The following is a 14,891-nucleotide window of genomic DNA, read 5'->3' on the forward strand; positions in this document are numbered from 1 at the left end:
TAAATCCCAGATAAAGAACTAAGTGAGGAAATGTGAATACTGACTGTCCCAGCTACGTCTGAGGTTAGAGGTATCATGTCCCATCTTTGCCAGCTTGTCCAATCTCTTCTGGTGTTTTTCCTGTTGAGCTTCAAGGTAGGCAACTTGCATACTCTCTGCCAAGGCTCTGTGTCTAGCTGCCTCATCTTCCTGCAAAACCCCACCATCAAACAGTGAAAGATTTTACCCTTTATCTTCAGTACTGTTCAGTTCTGCCTGTATCTCAACTTTTAATTTGCTAATACTCCGTGAGGAAACTCAGGCCAAAGTCTCCACAGAGTGTCACCAGACATCTGAAAATGTTCATTTCTAGCCCCATGCCCCTCATCTTCAAACTGAAATCAAGTATTACAAATGCATCCTGATAGTTCAGTAACACAATTTGATGACAACACATCACTGTTTGGCAAGAAATGGGCCCAATCAAATGCTTACTTCTTTCCTCTTCTGTTTATTTCTCTCTAACTCATACTGATGTTGTGTATTCATCCTTATCTGGCCAAGTCGCTTTTCTTCCTCTGCTTCCTCCTGCCGACGCCTCTCCTCTGCTTCCTTTTTAAGTCGTTGCTTCTCTTCAACTTGGGCCTTTACAGCCAGCTGAATAGCAGTCAATAGATTCAGATGTCAGGCATATGTCACTGGTGTGAGTTTATAAAGGTGCTATGATTTTGCAAAGTTCACGAGAACAACACAAGCATAACAATGAAATCTTTTCTGTGGATGGCACTGTGTGACCTATACAAATGAAATTCATTGCATACCTTGGTTCTCACGGTTCCATTTCATATGCAGCAAGGTATGAGACGGAGAGAACCCCCCCCTGCTTTGTGTTGGTCATTGTCTTGCAGGAATCTGGGGAATTCCTTTCAGACATCTTGGGGGGATGTGTTAAGTAACAATAGTCTGGAATGTGTACAGGGATTGGACATGTTGGGGAGGTACCCCTTGGTCTCATTTCTTGCTGGGTATATTCCATTTAGCAATGGGTATGAAAGATTTTATGCTCAATATTATCCAATTATTTAAATTCTGGGGACCGAAAAGAATCATGTCATGTGGAAGAAGTAAGAAGTCAGTGGTCAGTGGATGTATGCACTGCAGTTCTGACTTTTAATTCAAACCATTCAGTTGCCGGGAATTAACTTGGATTTTCATGTCAGATACACTGCAGTACAGTGGTGGTGCTTCTGCACTTGTTTCATTATTTGTATGCTCAGCAAGGAGGTAGATTTTAGAAGATTCTGCTTCAACATTTTACAGTTTTAACTTCTTATAACTCAAACCAACACTATTGTACGACACAATAAATAGTTGATTGCCTCCACTGTAATGATGGTTCATCACACTGTGTTCTGTGGTATGGGACTGCGTTCAGAACCACATCTGTGTGGCACAGATTAATGCCACATATGGCTGCTGTTCATCAACTAGAGATACCGATCACTACACCTCCTAAATTTGGACTGCCACCTTCAATATCCATCTATCAGGAGATTTTGAATTTAAATGTGTCTTTCGTCAGATCAAGGCTCACCTAATTATTCTGTCAGTCTCTCAGAAACAGCATTTAACAACAGACCAACTGAGTTTGCTAAGTCATGTGATCTATAGTGGGTATAAAAATATCAATAAACGTCTTTCAAGTGTGGTTCACCGAAATAAAGCCAATTTACAGTATGGCACTTACCACATCAATAGTCTAAGTACTTTACCAATTGTAAGCTTTATTTTGGGTATTACCGTGACTTACTGGGTGCAATCAGTCTATTGTACAGTAAATGAGGTAAAACATACAGGATTTAAATAAATGCTCCAGGTTGAGTTGTCCAAGGTAAGTGAAAATTTGACTTAAGCAATCTGAATTAAGTGAGGATTTTTATCAAGAGCATACAAAATCAAATGTTCAAAGTGAATAGTGACAATCCAACTTATCACTTGTCACTGAATGACACGTAAACACCATTTGTCCTTATTTTTCCACAGAGGACGTGTACACTCATTTGGGAAATCTTTTTTCATTTCCTAGGTTGGCGTATTAATGCATCAAGCTTAGTTGGGTCAAAGCACAGAAGACGATTCTACACACAGACACTGCTACTAAGTGAACCTCCACTCCACAATAATCAGGAAATGCTTTTCTTGAATAATTAGAATTTAACTGGAGAGTGCACATCAAGCACAAAAGAGCTAAGGGATTAAAGACCTTTTTTTTGTTTGGTTTTTGCTGGGGTGTGAAACCACACTTACAAAAGAGACAAGGGTACCAAAATCTAACTAGCAACTCCACTGTACCGAAGCAAAAAACACACATGGCGCCAGGTGACACCTATATACACTATGGCCCATTTAATGTGAACTAGCCGACATGTGGACACACACAACAATTTTTACCAGGGTAATTGAAAAACTGATGAACAGAAGTCAATGGGAAAAGGATGAGAATCCAGATGCCTTAATTCAGGAGTTATGCCTCCCTACGTATTTTATGAGAACAACAACAAATTGCGAGTAAAAACTCCCCCCCCTCAGCTTTTGCGGGGAGGAAAACCCAACATTAAGTGGCTATATCCAACTTATCCAAGGTTACTGTATTATGAGGCTGAAGAACAAATCAAATTGCTTTCACAGTGAGTTTGTTATCCGTCTTAAGTCCCCCACTCACTAAAAAATTGTTACTTAATTTGACTGATCTTGGCTGTCCACTGATATTACAGACTCTGAAATCTTCTACCTGATTGTATGTTATTCCAGAGTACAAGGACAGGTATGAGAGAGAGTGGTGTAGCTCTTTGGAGTGTAAAAGAAGATCCAGCCTCAAACCCCCAAAAATGTGAACTCATTTTAGTGGAGATTACAGACATACAAAAACACTGCTACACATGTTCCACAGGGCTCCTGTAGAACATATGTCTCTGAAGGCACTCTTAAACAATGAATATCATTCCATGTCTCAGCAAAGTTTTTAAAAACATTTTGTTTTATCTTTTTGAGCAACCATCATCCTCTTTTTATACATTTTTAGCACTCATTTTGATGACAGTCCCAATCTAAGGAGAAACTTGCCGATATTCTTTGTTGTTTTTGATGTGCTATTTCCCTCATTGTCCTTTAGTGAGTTATTGTGGGGTTTTTTTTACACTGACTGTATCATATCCTCCCCATCTTGATTTTATGGTTACCAAAGATGCTCAATGGATTTCTCATATCTAGGAGTATCTCCAGCCACGATTTAAAAAGATTTAAGAGACAAACAATACTCCTTGCCCCATTGAAAATATCAATTCCTTTTAAATCTTTTAATGAATAGTTTACTTTTTGAATCATCATAAGATTTCTGTTGCTTCTCATTTGAATCTGCTTGAAACAAGCCTCCAAAATGCAATTTTTCTCAATTAAACAAGAGAAAATTCTCCCTTTATTTTCATGAATGTTGCGTTCAAGTATTTAAATTTGGAAAATAATATTTGAATATTTGATAATTGATTAAATATTCACATACTTGGCACAGCCCTAGATACCACTGACCAGCCTTTTGCCGGGTGAGACATTTCCATTTTTGTTTCTGTGGAGGCGTACATGCAACTTCATCACATTCAAGATGCTCAACGTTACTATTTGTACTCTAATTCTATTTACTTTGATCCTACAAGTATCTGCACACTCAAATGACTTGGATATTGTTCAAAAAGGAAAAGTCAATACCATAGACCTCTAAAGAATTCATTTGGGATCTCCTTCAGTCAGTGAGGCACACCTACCAACTATGTACCTCACCTAATTGTTAGGTTCATTCAAATCTATATCCAAGAACTGTTACATCGCCATTTTGTTGATTATGGCAGGTGACACTGAACCTCGGTCCATATACATCAAAGTGTCCTCGTGTAATCTGTGATAAAGTGGTCTGATTGGGACAAAGAGTAGCCTGCTGCCATAACGGTGGTATATAGTTTCATGTTAACAGCATGAAAATGTTACCAGAGATTAATGAGGGCCTATGTAATTCATCCATATCATGGAATTGTGGCAGTTGCGTGATGCCATTGTTCAGCTCATCTTTATTTAGTAATTATCTTATGTCTCTCTCAAACCCATTTGATGTATTAATGAACAGCACCAATATTTTTGGCCTCCCAGACTCAACTTCTACTCCTTTCAAAGCATCTTCTTTCCACCAGCACCGTCAAAATCAATGCAAGGCTGGTTGAAATCCATTAAAAAAACAATCTTCTCAAGAACTTCAATAATTCATTTATCAACTGGAATTAGGCTTGGGCGGTATTGCCTTTTTCGATACAGCCGTATCCATGAAAAAAATACCGCGGTATTTACTAATACAACACGATATACAGACATTGGTTGCCAGATTCCTGTCGTCATGACACGCATAGTGCACGATTAAAAAATCCATAATATTTTACATTCATTACACAAACGCCAGAACAAAAATTCCCATCCCATTTCAGATAAAATACGCCCCAAATAAGTTCGAATGACTATTCTCGTATCTCAAGAGTCCAACTAATCGCCCAACTCTGAATTATTCATATTGCTGCAAAGAGACTGTACGTTTTCATGATGTACATTTGGCAAGACACAGCTATCCAATCGCAGCACTTGTTCATGACATTATGCTTCCTCAGTGACTATCTCGCGTGCGGGCGGCTGCGCCGCAGTGGGCGAGTGATCTCAGACTACCAATCAATTGTGTCATGCAGCTTGTGTCAAAAATTAAAAGAGAGGCGAAAAATTAAACAAAAAATGTCTCTCCGTGACACAATTTGTGTTGGAAAGACTACTTCCATGGATGGGGGCTTTAGTTGATGAGCCTTCACATTCTTGCAGGTACATCCAGGCCTACATGTGCATGCAGGTTAGTTATTGTTAGCTTCGTCATCATCCATGGCAATTGAAAGTCTTTTAAAAATCCCTGGATCGATGCTTTCACATGTATTTGCTTTTTTAAATTTCACATGCACATTAAACATGTTGTCCTATGACAGTGAAGTATATTATTCTAAACACATCACAAGGTATTTGATTAATCATAACCGTGAGATCTTTTTGATCAACCATGTTGTCCTAATTTTATATTCCAGAAAAACTGAAATACAAGCAGTGACAAGTGAGGAATCGGGTCTTTGCTTCTCTTTTCGTTGCTGGGTGACTGAAACCACAAAGTATGCAGTCACTGTTGTGGATGTAATTGTCTGCTTTCATCTTAAGAGGGTTGTGGGAACATTCTGAACAAATTAGCCAGAATACCGCAGTGTTGAAATTCAATACCGAATTAGTCGGTATTCCGGTATTCATGGATTGTTAGTCGGTATTGTTCAGTATTAAAAACAAAACCACGGTATTCGGTAATACCGAAATACCGCCCAAGCCAAACTGGAATGGCCTTAAAAACAAACACATTCTTCTTGAAGTGTGGTCTTCATCATAGAGATGCCACAGGGTCTGCTCAAGAAAAAAAAAACAAAAAAACTCGTTCATTCCATTGCAGGTACAAACTATGTAAAAACAAACCCAACATTCTGATTGGCTGCTATTACTTTTGGTAGATGAGCTGATTTGCTGTGTACAAACAGTTGGCAGATTCGTCAAGACGAGATTTCTGAACTCACAGTAATATGTGGACACAAGAGGGCGCAAAGCCAGTAACGCTGTGCAGCCTCCATATCAAAAGCATAAATCAGATGTCACTGAGGATCCTGACTTGCACAGTGAGCTGAACACATAACGACAGGGGTTCTCTTCCATTACAACCATGTCCATATTTCATGCTTGATTTGGTGGCTTTTAAGTTGTCAATTCTATCTAAAATTCTACATTTTTCCATATTTTGAAGAAATCTGTTGCATGAAGCACACGTATATTATAAGATTTTTAACTCCAAACTGTGCACGGTCACATTGTAGCATGGTTGGAGACATCGATCAACATTCCGCTGTGGCCTACAAAAACACACATGCACGGCGATGTAGTTTGTTCCTGACTTATGTACAATATTCCTACTCATACAACTACTGCGATCAGGAATCACTGACGGACATAATAGACTTGAATTCAAAGCTGTGTGATAAATGTGCTTAGCACATTAAATGCCCACAAAAGGTGTGCACGGTGCGCGCGGTGTAGTGTAGCAAGCACAAATTGACTCACACATCGCCACATGCCGTACACTGCTTGGTACGCATGGTGCTGCTGGATCTCCGGTTGTTTCGATAATCATGCAGACGAAGGCCTTGTTTTGAAGGCTACTGCAAGGAAAGAGCTGTACACATGCATGCCGTGGGTGACTGTCATTGAACTGGAATTCGTGGAGGTGGAAATCAATGCATTCTCATTTGTGTTTTCTTTTCCGGCCTTTTGAGCCAGAAGGGGGGAAAAAAGGAAAACATAATTTTGGGGGTCTGTTTGGAAAGAAAAACAGAATTCCGGATAAAACTGGAAAAGCGGCATCTCTGTCATTATGATAAAAATACTTTGCTTCTAACTTTTGCAATTTTTTAGACACAAATGTGGAACTACTATGGATCCAATTTGTATTTGAGGTCAAAAACCTCTTTTGATTGGAAACTTCTATCGTTCCTCAAAGTTGGATATTTCTAATCTGCACCACTTAAATGACTCTCTGGATGTAAGAAAGAAGTTTAAATCTGCCATCATCATCTTGAGAGGTGACTTCAACCTTTCTGATATTGAGTGGTCTTTGTCTGCTGTCAAAGCAGGCCAAAATGAAGCTACTAAATGTTCCTTTCTGCTTAACATCTGTAGTGACCATGACCTAGAGCAACAAGTGCGGAGCCTGACTACGGTATGTGGCCTCACAAAAAACACCTAGATCTTGCCTTCACTTCCCATCCCAGTTTGGTTTCCTACTGTCATACCTGGTATTAGTGATCATGAGGCTGTATCAGTGTAACTGAACTTAAAAGCCAAAATCAACAGAGAGAAGCTAGTAAAATGTTTCTTTTCAGTAAAAGAAATCATCAAAAAATTCCATCATTACATGACTACTTTCAGTCAAGACTTTCTCAACAGTGACTCGTCTGCCAGGTTGATCAAAGAAAACTTAGATCTGTTAAAATCAAAGGCCACTGATCCAGATAACCTACCTGCTGGAATTCTCATGCATTATGTGTGCACGTTAGCACCTCTTCTTACAAAAATGTACCAATGGTCACAAGACACAGAACTTCACAATTGGCTCATTGGTAATGAGGCACCTATCTATAAAAAAGGAATTGATCGAAACCATCAAATTACTCGCAAGAGTCTATCATATCTATACGTTCCAAAATCCTGAACACAGTGTCTTCAGTCTAGCACTATCAGAAACTGGTAAAGTATATATAGAATAACCAATAGGGCCAAAAACTGATCCTTGAGGTAAGCCATTTAAAATGCCTGTTTATTTCTATGTGAGTATTCAAAGTTTTTAAGTGTGACTCATACTAGTCGAGGGCAACATCATGAATACCCATCCTTAATACAAGCCTTGATATCAGAATTTCACAATCAATTGTATCAAATGCTGAAGATAGGTCCCATGACAAAAACGCCACCACTCGTCCCCAATCTATCATTCTTTATCTTTATCAAGGCACTTTCTGAACTGTGGAGGGGTCTCTACACAGATTATTTTTAACCATGTGGTAAGTAAGCCTTTTGCAAGCAATTTTCTCAATTAGCTTTCCCACAAAGCTCAATTTTGAAATGGGTCTGTAATTAGACAAACTGTTCCTGATTGTTACATGAATAATAAAACCTAAAATTATATGAATAAGGCCTTGTTAATAATAACAATTATTAAAAAGGTACGTCTTGATTGCACGCTTGAACTGGTTTTCATTTGTAATATCTTTCAACTGGTTTGGCAAAGAAGTGCACAGCGTCGGTCCAGCAATAGCAAATGCCCTGTTGTTAACTTTATTATACGATCGAGGAACCTAAAGACTCAAGGTATCCTGACTATGCATGTTGTAAACACAATGGGATCTAACAATCAAATCAGTCAAGTAGCTTGGTGCTTTGTTCCGCAACACCTTGAAAACCAAGAGCAAGATCTTAAATTCCACACAGGCACGAACTGGAAACTGCAAATCTTTTAATGACTGCGTAATCCTTACGCAATTGCAGAACTAACTGAGCTGCATTATTCTGTAAACGCTGTAATTTAACGAATGAAGATCCAGATATACCATACATTACAGAGTTGACATAATCCAGATGATATGTAATTAATGAGTGAACCAAACACTCAGTGGCTTCTTGATTCAGATATTTTCAAATACGATGTAAATTATATATGCTGTAATTCACCTTCTTGCAAATATAATTGATGTGAGAGTCCATTGACAATCTCAAATCCAGCCAGACTCCCAGACTACAGACACTGTCATCAATTTTTATATGGTCGTCACCAATTTTAACATGGTCAATGTGAATTTTATCCAGTTGTTGTTGATAACCAAACAAAATTACCTCTATTTTTCCAGCGATGAGTTTAAACTTGTGTTTCAACATCCATGCTTGAACCAAAACAACACATTTTTCAATATTTTGCAAATGAATGAGTTTGGGAGAAAAGAATTGCAACAACTGGGTATCAACTGCATAACCATAACCACTTATGTAATTGTCAGAGTTTGAGAAGAGAACTTGAATATGCTATGAAAAGCATGGGGCCCGAACATGAACCTTGAGGAACCCCAAATTCAACACCAATGTTTCGACAGAGCACCTGAAATGGAAACCCTTGGGTAAAGATTGCTGAGGTATGATGACAGCCAAGCAAGTGTAGTGCTACAAAAACCAAAACTATTCTCCACAATAAAAAACAACTTGTGGTCAACCGTATCAAATGCGGCACTAAGGTCAAGTAAAACCATCATGGGTACCTGTTTATACCCATATTTAAACACATCTGAAGTAATTCTACAAAGCATGGTTTCTGTGCTGTGCAACTGCTAAAGCTGATTGATTCACCGGGAAGAGATTGCTCTTGTGCATATGAACAGTGACTTGATCTACAGCTACACGTTCCACCAATTTGAAAAAAAGCACAAATTACTGATTGGTCTGTTGACACAGGCTCCACATTTCTTTAAAAAATAATCACTGCATTTTTCCTTCAGTTGCAAATACACCATTTCTGAAGGAACAATTAACCATAGATGTAATGATAGGAAGTAAAATATCTGTACATTCCTTTAACAACCACATTGGAATGGGCTCACTAATACAATGTTTAGAAGGAGCTTTCAGAATAAAACGCTTCATCAAATTCACATAAACAGGTGCCAAATGACCAGCCCCATTCATTTTGAATAAAACATCATCAACAGGAGCCTGACTCTCTAAATCATCACTAACTTTAATAATTTTATCAGTGAAATGATGATTAAAGTCATTTGACAGGTCACTTTCCGAGGAACAAGTAGGAAATTCATCACTTCTACTTGGCTTCAGCAGAGAATTAACAATGCCATATAATTTCTTTTGATCATCATAGCAATCGTTAATCTTACTAGAGTAATAATCCTTACAGGCCTGAAAAAGCATATTTGTAGTCTTATTTCTGAAATACTGGAACACATCTCTGCTAGACGTTGTACAGTGTCTTCACCAGAGCCTTTCAGCACGCCTCCTTAATTGCCTGAATCACTTTGCACTTGAAGAAAATAGTGATGATCTGTCTCAAATTGGAGTTTCTCCTTCTCTCGGCTTGACCTTTTTTGTGACATACAGTGAGGATGTCATGATTGTACCAGGGAATTCTTTGATGAACTTGACGTTCCTTCACATTTTCTGGGGCGAGCTTAGCAAGAAGTGCCTTTAAGGTATAATTGTACCACTGGAACGCAGACTCCTTGTTGCCATGATGATTAAATTTGTCAAAAGAGTCCTGCAGAACCCTCACAAATAGGTCTTTATCAACTGACTTGAAATTACGAGATGCTTGCACACTCTTTCCTGGCTTCAGAACTGCTACATTTGTACATGTATGCAGGCGCACATCAATAATATAATGGTCCAACATATTGGTATTGTAAACAGTGCACTCTTTGATGCAAGTACTAGACCACCATAAGAAGACAAGATCCACTGTATGGCTGTATGTGTAGGGACTGCAACATGTTGCTGCAAACCAGCAGCTCTTGTGGCTCCAAGAAAAGCATCGACATCTACCTTTGACGGGGTGTCAACATGGAAATTGAAGTCTCTGACCACAAGTAACCACAACAAAGAATCACTTTCAAAGTGTTACTGTTTGTGTTCAAGTTTTTTCATGATCAAGTCCCGGGTTATTTTTACGATTGTTTACATGTTTATACTTATCGGAGACCCAATCTTCATTCTGGTAATGATACATTATGCCTTTCAGTACCATTAAGTAAAAGCAAGGCTGGTGATCGTTCCTTCAGTGTCGCAGCAGCCAAGGAAAGGAACAAACTCCCTCTTCATATCAATGTAGTAGTACAATGGAACAATTTAAACAGTTGGTAAAAACTTATTTTGATTTGTTAAAAAATTTTCATACTTGCATCCTCTTTTTTTTTCCTATTAAATTACTGTAAGCGCTATGATGTAATGTACTATGAATAGTGTCTTCAATAATAATAACAATAATAATATACCACTGGTTCTATCTGCCAACTTGGACTCTACATCAACCTTATGAAACAGAAAGTGATATGCAGTGCGACTGTATTTACTAATTTTCTAAGAAAAATGCAGCAAAAACATCTCAGCTGCTGGGTTCAAGTGCAATACATTTTATGGAACCATGGAAAGGCAACTCACCATGTGTTCCATGTGTTTGACCCGTTGGGCTTCTCTGCGTTCAATCTCTGCAGGATCCAGGAGCAGATTATGAGCTCTAATGTGACTCCTTCATAAAAAAAGAATTGAAAAATGTGATAACAGTTACGATCTAGAAAGATTATAGCACCAATGTGCATGTTAAAAAAGAAAAGAACTGCATACTTCTGTCAACTAATAAAATATGTGAAGACAAATGCCACATTATTTACCAAATTTTAATTTCAAATAACAATGTCACTAGAATATTCTCTAGTGTTGTTCAATTTCTATTGCATTGTTCAGAGCAGCAAGGAAAAGCTACATCACTATTTTTGTGAACACACACTACCAAGTTGGGATGTGCCTTGGCAGGGCACTGTTTTCAAAAACAAAAAAAAACCCAATGAAACTTGGCAATCAGAGGGCCTAGCTGTGCATTAAGCTATGATACAGTCAATTCTCGGTAATAAGAGCTCAGATGAAACGAGAGTCTGGTTAAGACGACCATATTTTGCCAATCCCAACCAAAGTTTGTACATTCCTATGAGAAAAAGTCTGAAATACAAGCTTGGGTGATTCCAGATTTTGGTTAAGGTGAGTGTTTCTTTGCAGTTTGGTCAAGTTCAGATGTATTCTTATCTCTGTATTTAGCATGAGCACATCGAAAACAACTTGTCAATCAAGGAACCAATTCAATGAAGGTGCTGGTGTACTAGGTGCTGTGATAATGCTGTGGGAAGGGTCCACTGCACTCAACCTACCCAAACAGTCACTATTTATGCAGAGTAGTACCGTATCCTGTATTGAAGGAGGTTGGCCAGGACGCACTGAAGTGTGTGAGACCGTGAAAGGAGGACACCAATATATATGGTGTAGAACTGGAGGTAGTTCATGGAGTATGAGTCCTCATGGTCTCGGTGAAGAGGCTATCATAGACATGCTTTGGTAGAACTCATTGCGAACCCATATTAAAGGTAACACGAGGTAGATGATTGTAAAGTTGTCTAGCATATTACCATGCAGATAACTTCCCGATAGACACTGCCGAAGGATGTTGTCAGAGTACATGTATATCATCCTAGCATCATGAATCACGATAGGGTGGCTAGGTTTGACTATTGTAGATGAAGTCCTCACTTTAAGGGTAATGATAGGTGAAGTCCTCACTTTAAGGGTAATGATAGGTGAAGTCCTCACTTTAAGGGTAATGATAGAGGAAGAGGCACATTACCTCTCAGCTTTGATTCCTTGCCCTGTATCATTATGAAGGTTAGGGCAGGCATGGCAGGATGGCAATACTTGTCATTAGAGGAACAGACGCACTCTATGACATTAAAGATCAACATTAAAGAATGAACACGCCGGGAAGAGGATACCCGGAGTTAGTGTTGTCTAAGAAAGGGAAGTCGATGGGGGACGCATATTAGGTAGCTGTGACAGCAGATGGTAGCTACATGTGATTGATGACTGCAGTTCCGAGTCACGTAGAAGAAAGAGTCGGTTACTGCATTTAGTGGTGTTTGAATTGGAGATCTGTTTACTCCTAGTGTAGATGTATACTAGAAATCTGGGTAAATGAGGCATGAATGGAAGATGTCTTTCCTGGATTGCTGGAAGTAGTGGTAACAGAGAGGGACGCGTAGACCAGCAACCCTACTCTGCTGAAAAAAGGGGGTTATCTGTGATCAAGACCTATAGGTGAGCGAGTCTGGTGCAGAACAACAGCAACTAGATGTTCCATGTTAAGGCAGGGAGAATAATATGCAGAAGCCAAGTACCTCAAAGGACTTGCTCGTTCACGATGCTATGTAGAGTCTGTTCTATTGCGTGAATCCCTCTCCGAGAGTAGACACGTGTAAGGGAGTTGTTGGCTTCGAGATGTTGGTTACCTTCAGGAAGTCCGAGGCTCAATGGAACATCTGCCTTGTCAGGAGGCAAAGGCGTAGTAAGAGTGTACCTTCGTGGTGACTTATCTGGTGAAGTGACAATGTGTTAACCAACATACTCCTGTCCTTAAGATCTAAAAGTTCGGGAACAGGAGTATTCCATGAAATTCAGAAAATGCCAGTAGCAACCAGTAGTTGAAGGTTCATCATCAGTTTCAACTGCCAACAGCAGAGTGACTGGATAGAGTCAGTCCATCATGTACTGAAGGAAGACAGCTGAGTCAGGAAAACATTTTTAGGTAAGGCCTCATATAAGGATGGCAAGAGGTACCAAGTTTACAGGGTTTGCCCTCGGGCTGAAGATATGCTGGTGTGATAAAAGTCCGGGTGAAAGATGAGAGCCGAACTTAGATCAGAAAATGTTTAAGGACAGGGATCTCAAGATTAAGAATCCAGGATGGCTGGTAAGCTTACATGTGATGTTAAGGAAATTTCCAGCCTCATTTATGCATCCACCTACTAAGAACCAGTCACTAAGGTGTTCGATTTTGGGAATGGCTAGCTGGTGGGAGTAGGCAGTAAAAGATTACTTGAGTAAGGACCCCTTACAACACTGACAGAGTGGCAGGATTGAAACTTAAGAGTTCCTCTGACGTTGATGAAGTAGACGAACTTGAATTTCTGTGGGTGGACTAGAATGGGAAGTAGAACAATTTAGAATCACCAACGAAGCCTGGGTTGAATCTGACAAGGGTTGAGCTACTGTAGGAGGAGACTGGAGTACAATTATGATTTTGTCTGAACAAAAGGACAAATATGAATCTGAGAGGGTAGCCGAATCAGCAAACACAGGTATTCATCTGTCTGGGCATATTTCTGATAGAACCTTACTAGTGTAGATAGGACCTACAAATTCAGGCATTGAGGCCACCTAAGGAGTGGTGTAACCATTAGCATCAGACTCAAAGGAATGGAGGTAAAGTCGACATTCCATTTTGGTCTCAGACTCAAAGGAATGGAGGTAAAGTCGACATTCCATTTTGGTCTCAGACTCAAAGGAATGGAGGTAAAGTCGGCATTCCATTTTGGTCTGTATCTCCCAGCACTGCCAGTGAGGATTGAGGAGGGGACAGAGCAGGATTATCCGGTGTGTGAAGTCGGCAAGGGAAAGAAGATGAAAATTGTTGCAGTGTTTGTCCTCCAAATCCTTTGTGACCACTGGTTAGTTTGCAACGGGTTTCTCCTGTATAGAGATGGCTGGAATTAAATCAACGCCATCCCATGGGAAGTTCACCACATCCATTCCTGAACAATACTTTTATGGGTCATTGTAAGTAAAGAAGAAAACCTCATGAATTATTTAGAAATTGAGGTGACTTTTTTGGGGTTGGTTGTCCAGAAAGAAAGTACGACTGCAGTGTGGACTGGATAACTGGGAAAAAAATTTCAAATGTAAACCGATAGATGAAATAGATCAGAGACTGTGAAGAAAAACTCTATGTGGCCCAGATGAAGATGGTTTGACTTCATCTTTTTCTAGCCAGGAGTTATTGCCGGAGGATTAGTTAAATTGGATGTTAGATGCACTTGGCAACAGCCCACAACTCCAGTACATGCGAATGATGTTGAAGCCTCTGAAGAATCAAAAATGAACCTTGCTTATGTTTGTAGTTGCCATTGACATCACTGTGCAGGAGGACTTTGGCCATTTTACCATATGCACAGGGAATTAAGGTCAGACTGCATTCATCCGAAGGGATGAAAATTGAGAGTAAAAAATGGAGCATTCATGTGAATTTAAGACTCATAATAATACTACTGCCTGACGGGAGCAAAGTGATAATATTTCAGGAAAGAACTACAGTGGACTTAAAAAACTCCTTACTCCAATTCAATCTCGGCTTAACACACGCAAGTATTAAATTGAAATTGGACAGAGCCTTACCAAGTACACCAACACTTACTTTACATACCTAAAGTGGACATTCCTTTCTTTTCGTGCAGTTACGAAAACTCAGCGAAAATAGTCATTTTTCTTGGAACTTGGAACACGATTTAGAGCTGGCCTTTTGTACAAGTTTTCCTTGACTGCTCTTCTTCCTTTTAGGACAGATGACCCCTACCCCAATATGCCTCTAAACTTCTTTTTCAGAG

At 39.4% G+C, this 14,891-nt stretch overlaps 1 protein-coding gene across 2 annotated transcripts in view; it reads right to left on the reverse strand.

Annotated features, from left to right (window-relative positions):
• The window catches only part of ccdc66 (coiled-coil domain containing 66), a 60,635-nt gene that overhangs the window by 12,947 nt on the left and 32,797 nt on the right, over positions 1–14,891 (reverse strand). For both annotated transcript variants that reach the window (XM_022243672.2, XM_022243670.2), the window contains exons 10-12: positions 10,852–10,939; positions 475–636; positions 45–189 (exon numbers count right to left, since the gene is read on the reverse strand). In XM_022243672.2, the coding sequence (XP_022099364.2) occupies positions 45–189; positions 475–636; positions 10,852–10,939 (395 nt within the window). The remainder of the gene's footprint in view (positions 1–44; positions 190–474; positions 637–10,851; positions 10,940–14,891) is intronic.

This window comes from Acanthaster planci, linkage group LG04 (genome assembly GCF_054643075.1).
Source record: "Acanthaster planci isolate LZ-2023a linkage group LG04, COTS_SCS, whole genome shotgun sequence".
NCBI lineage: Eukaryota > Metazoa > Echinodermata > Asteroidea > Valvatida > Acanthasteridae > Acanthaster > Acanthaster planci.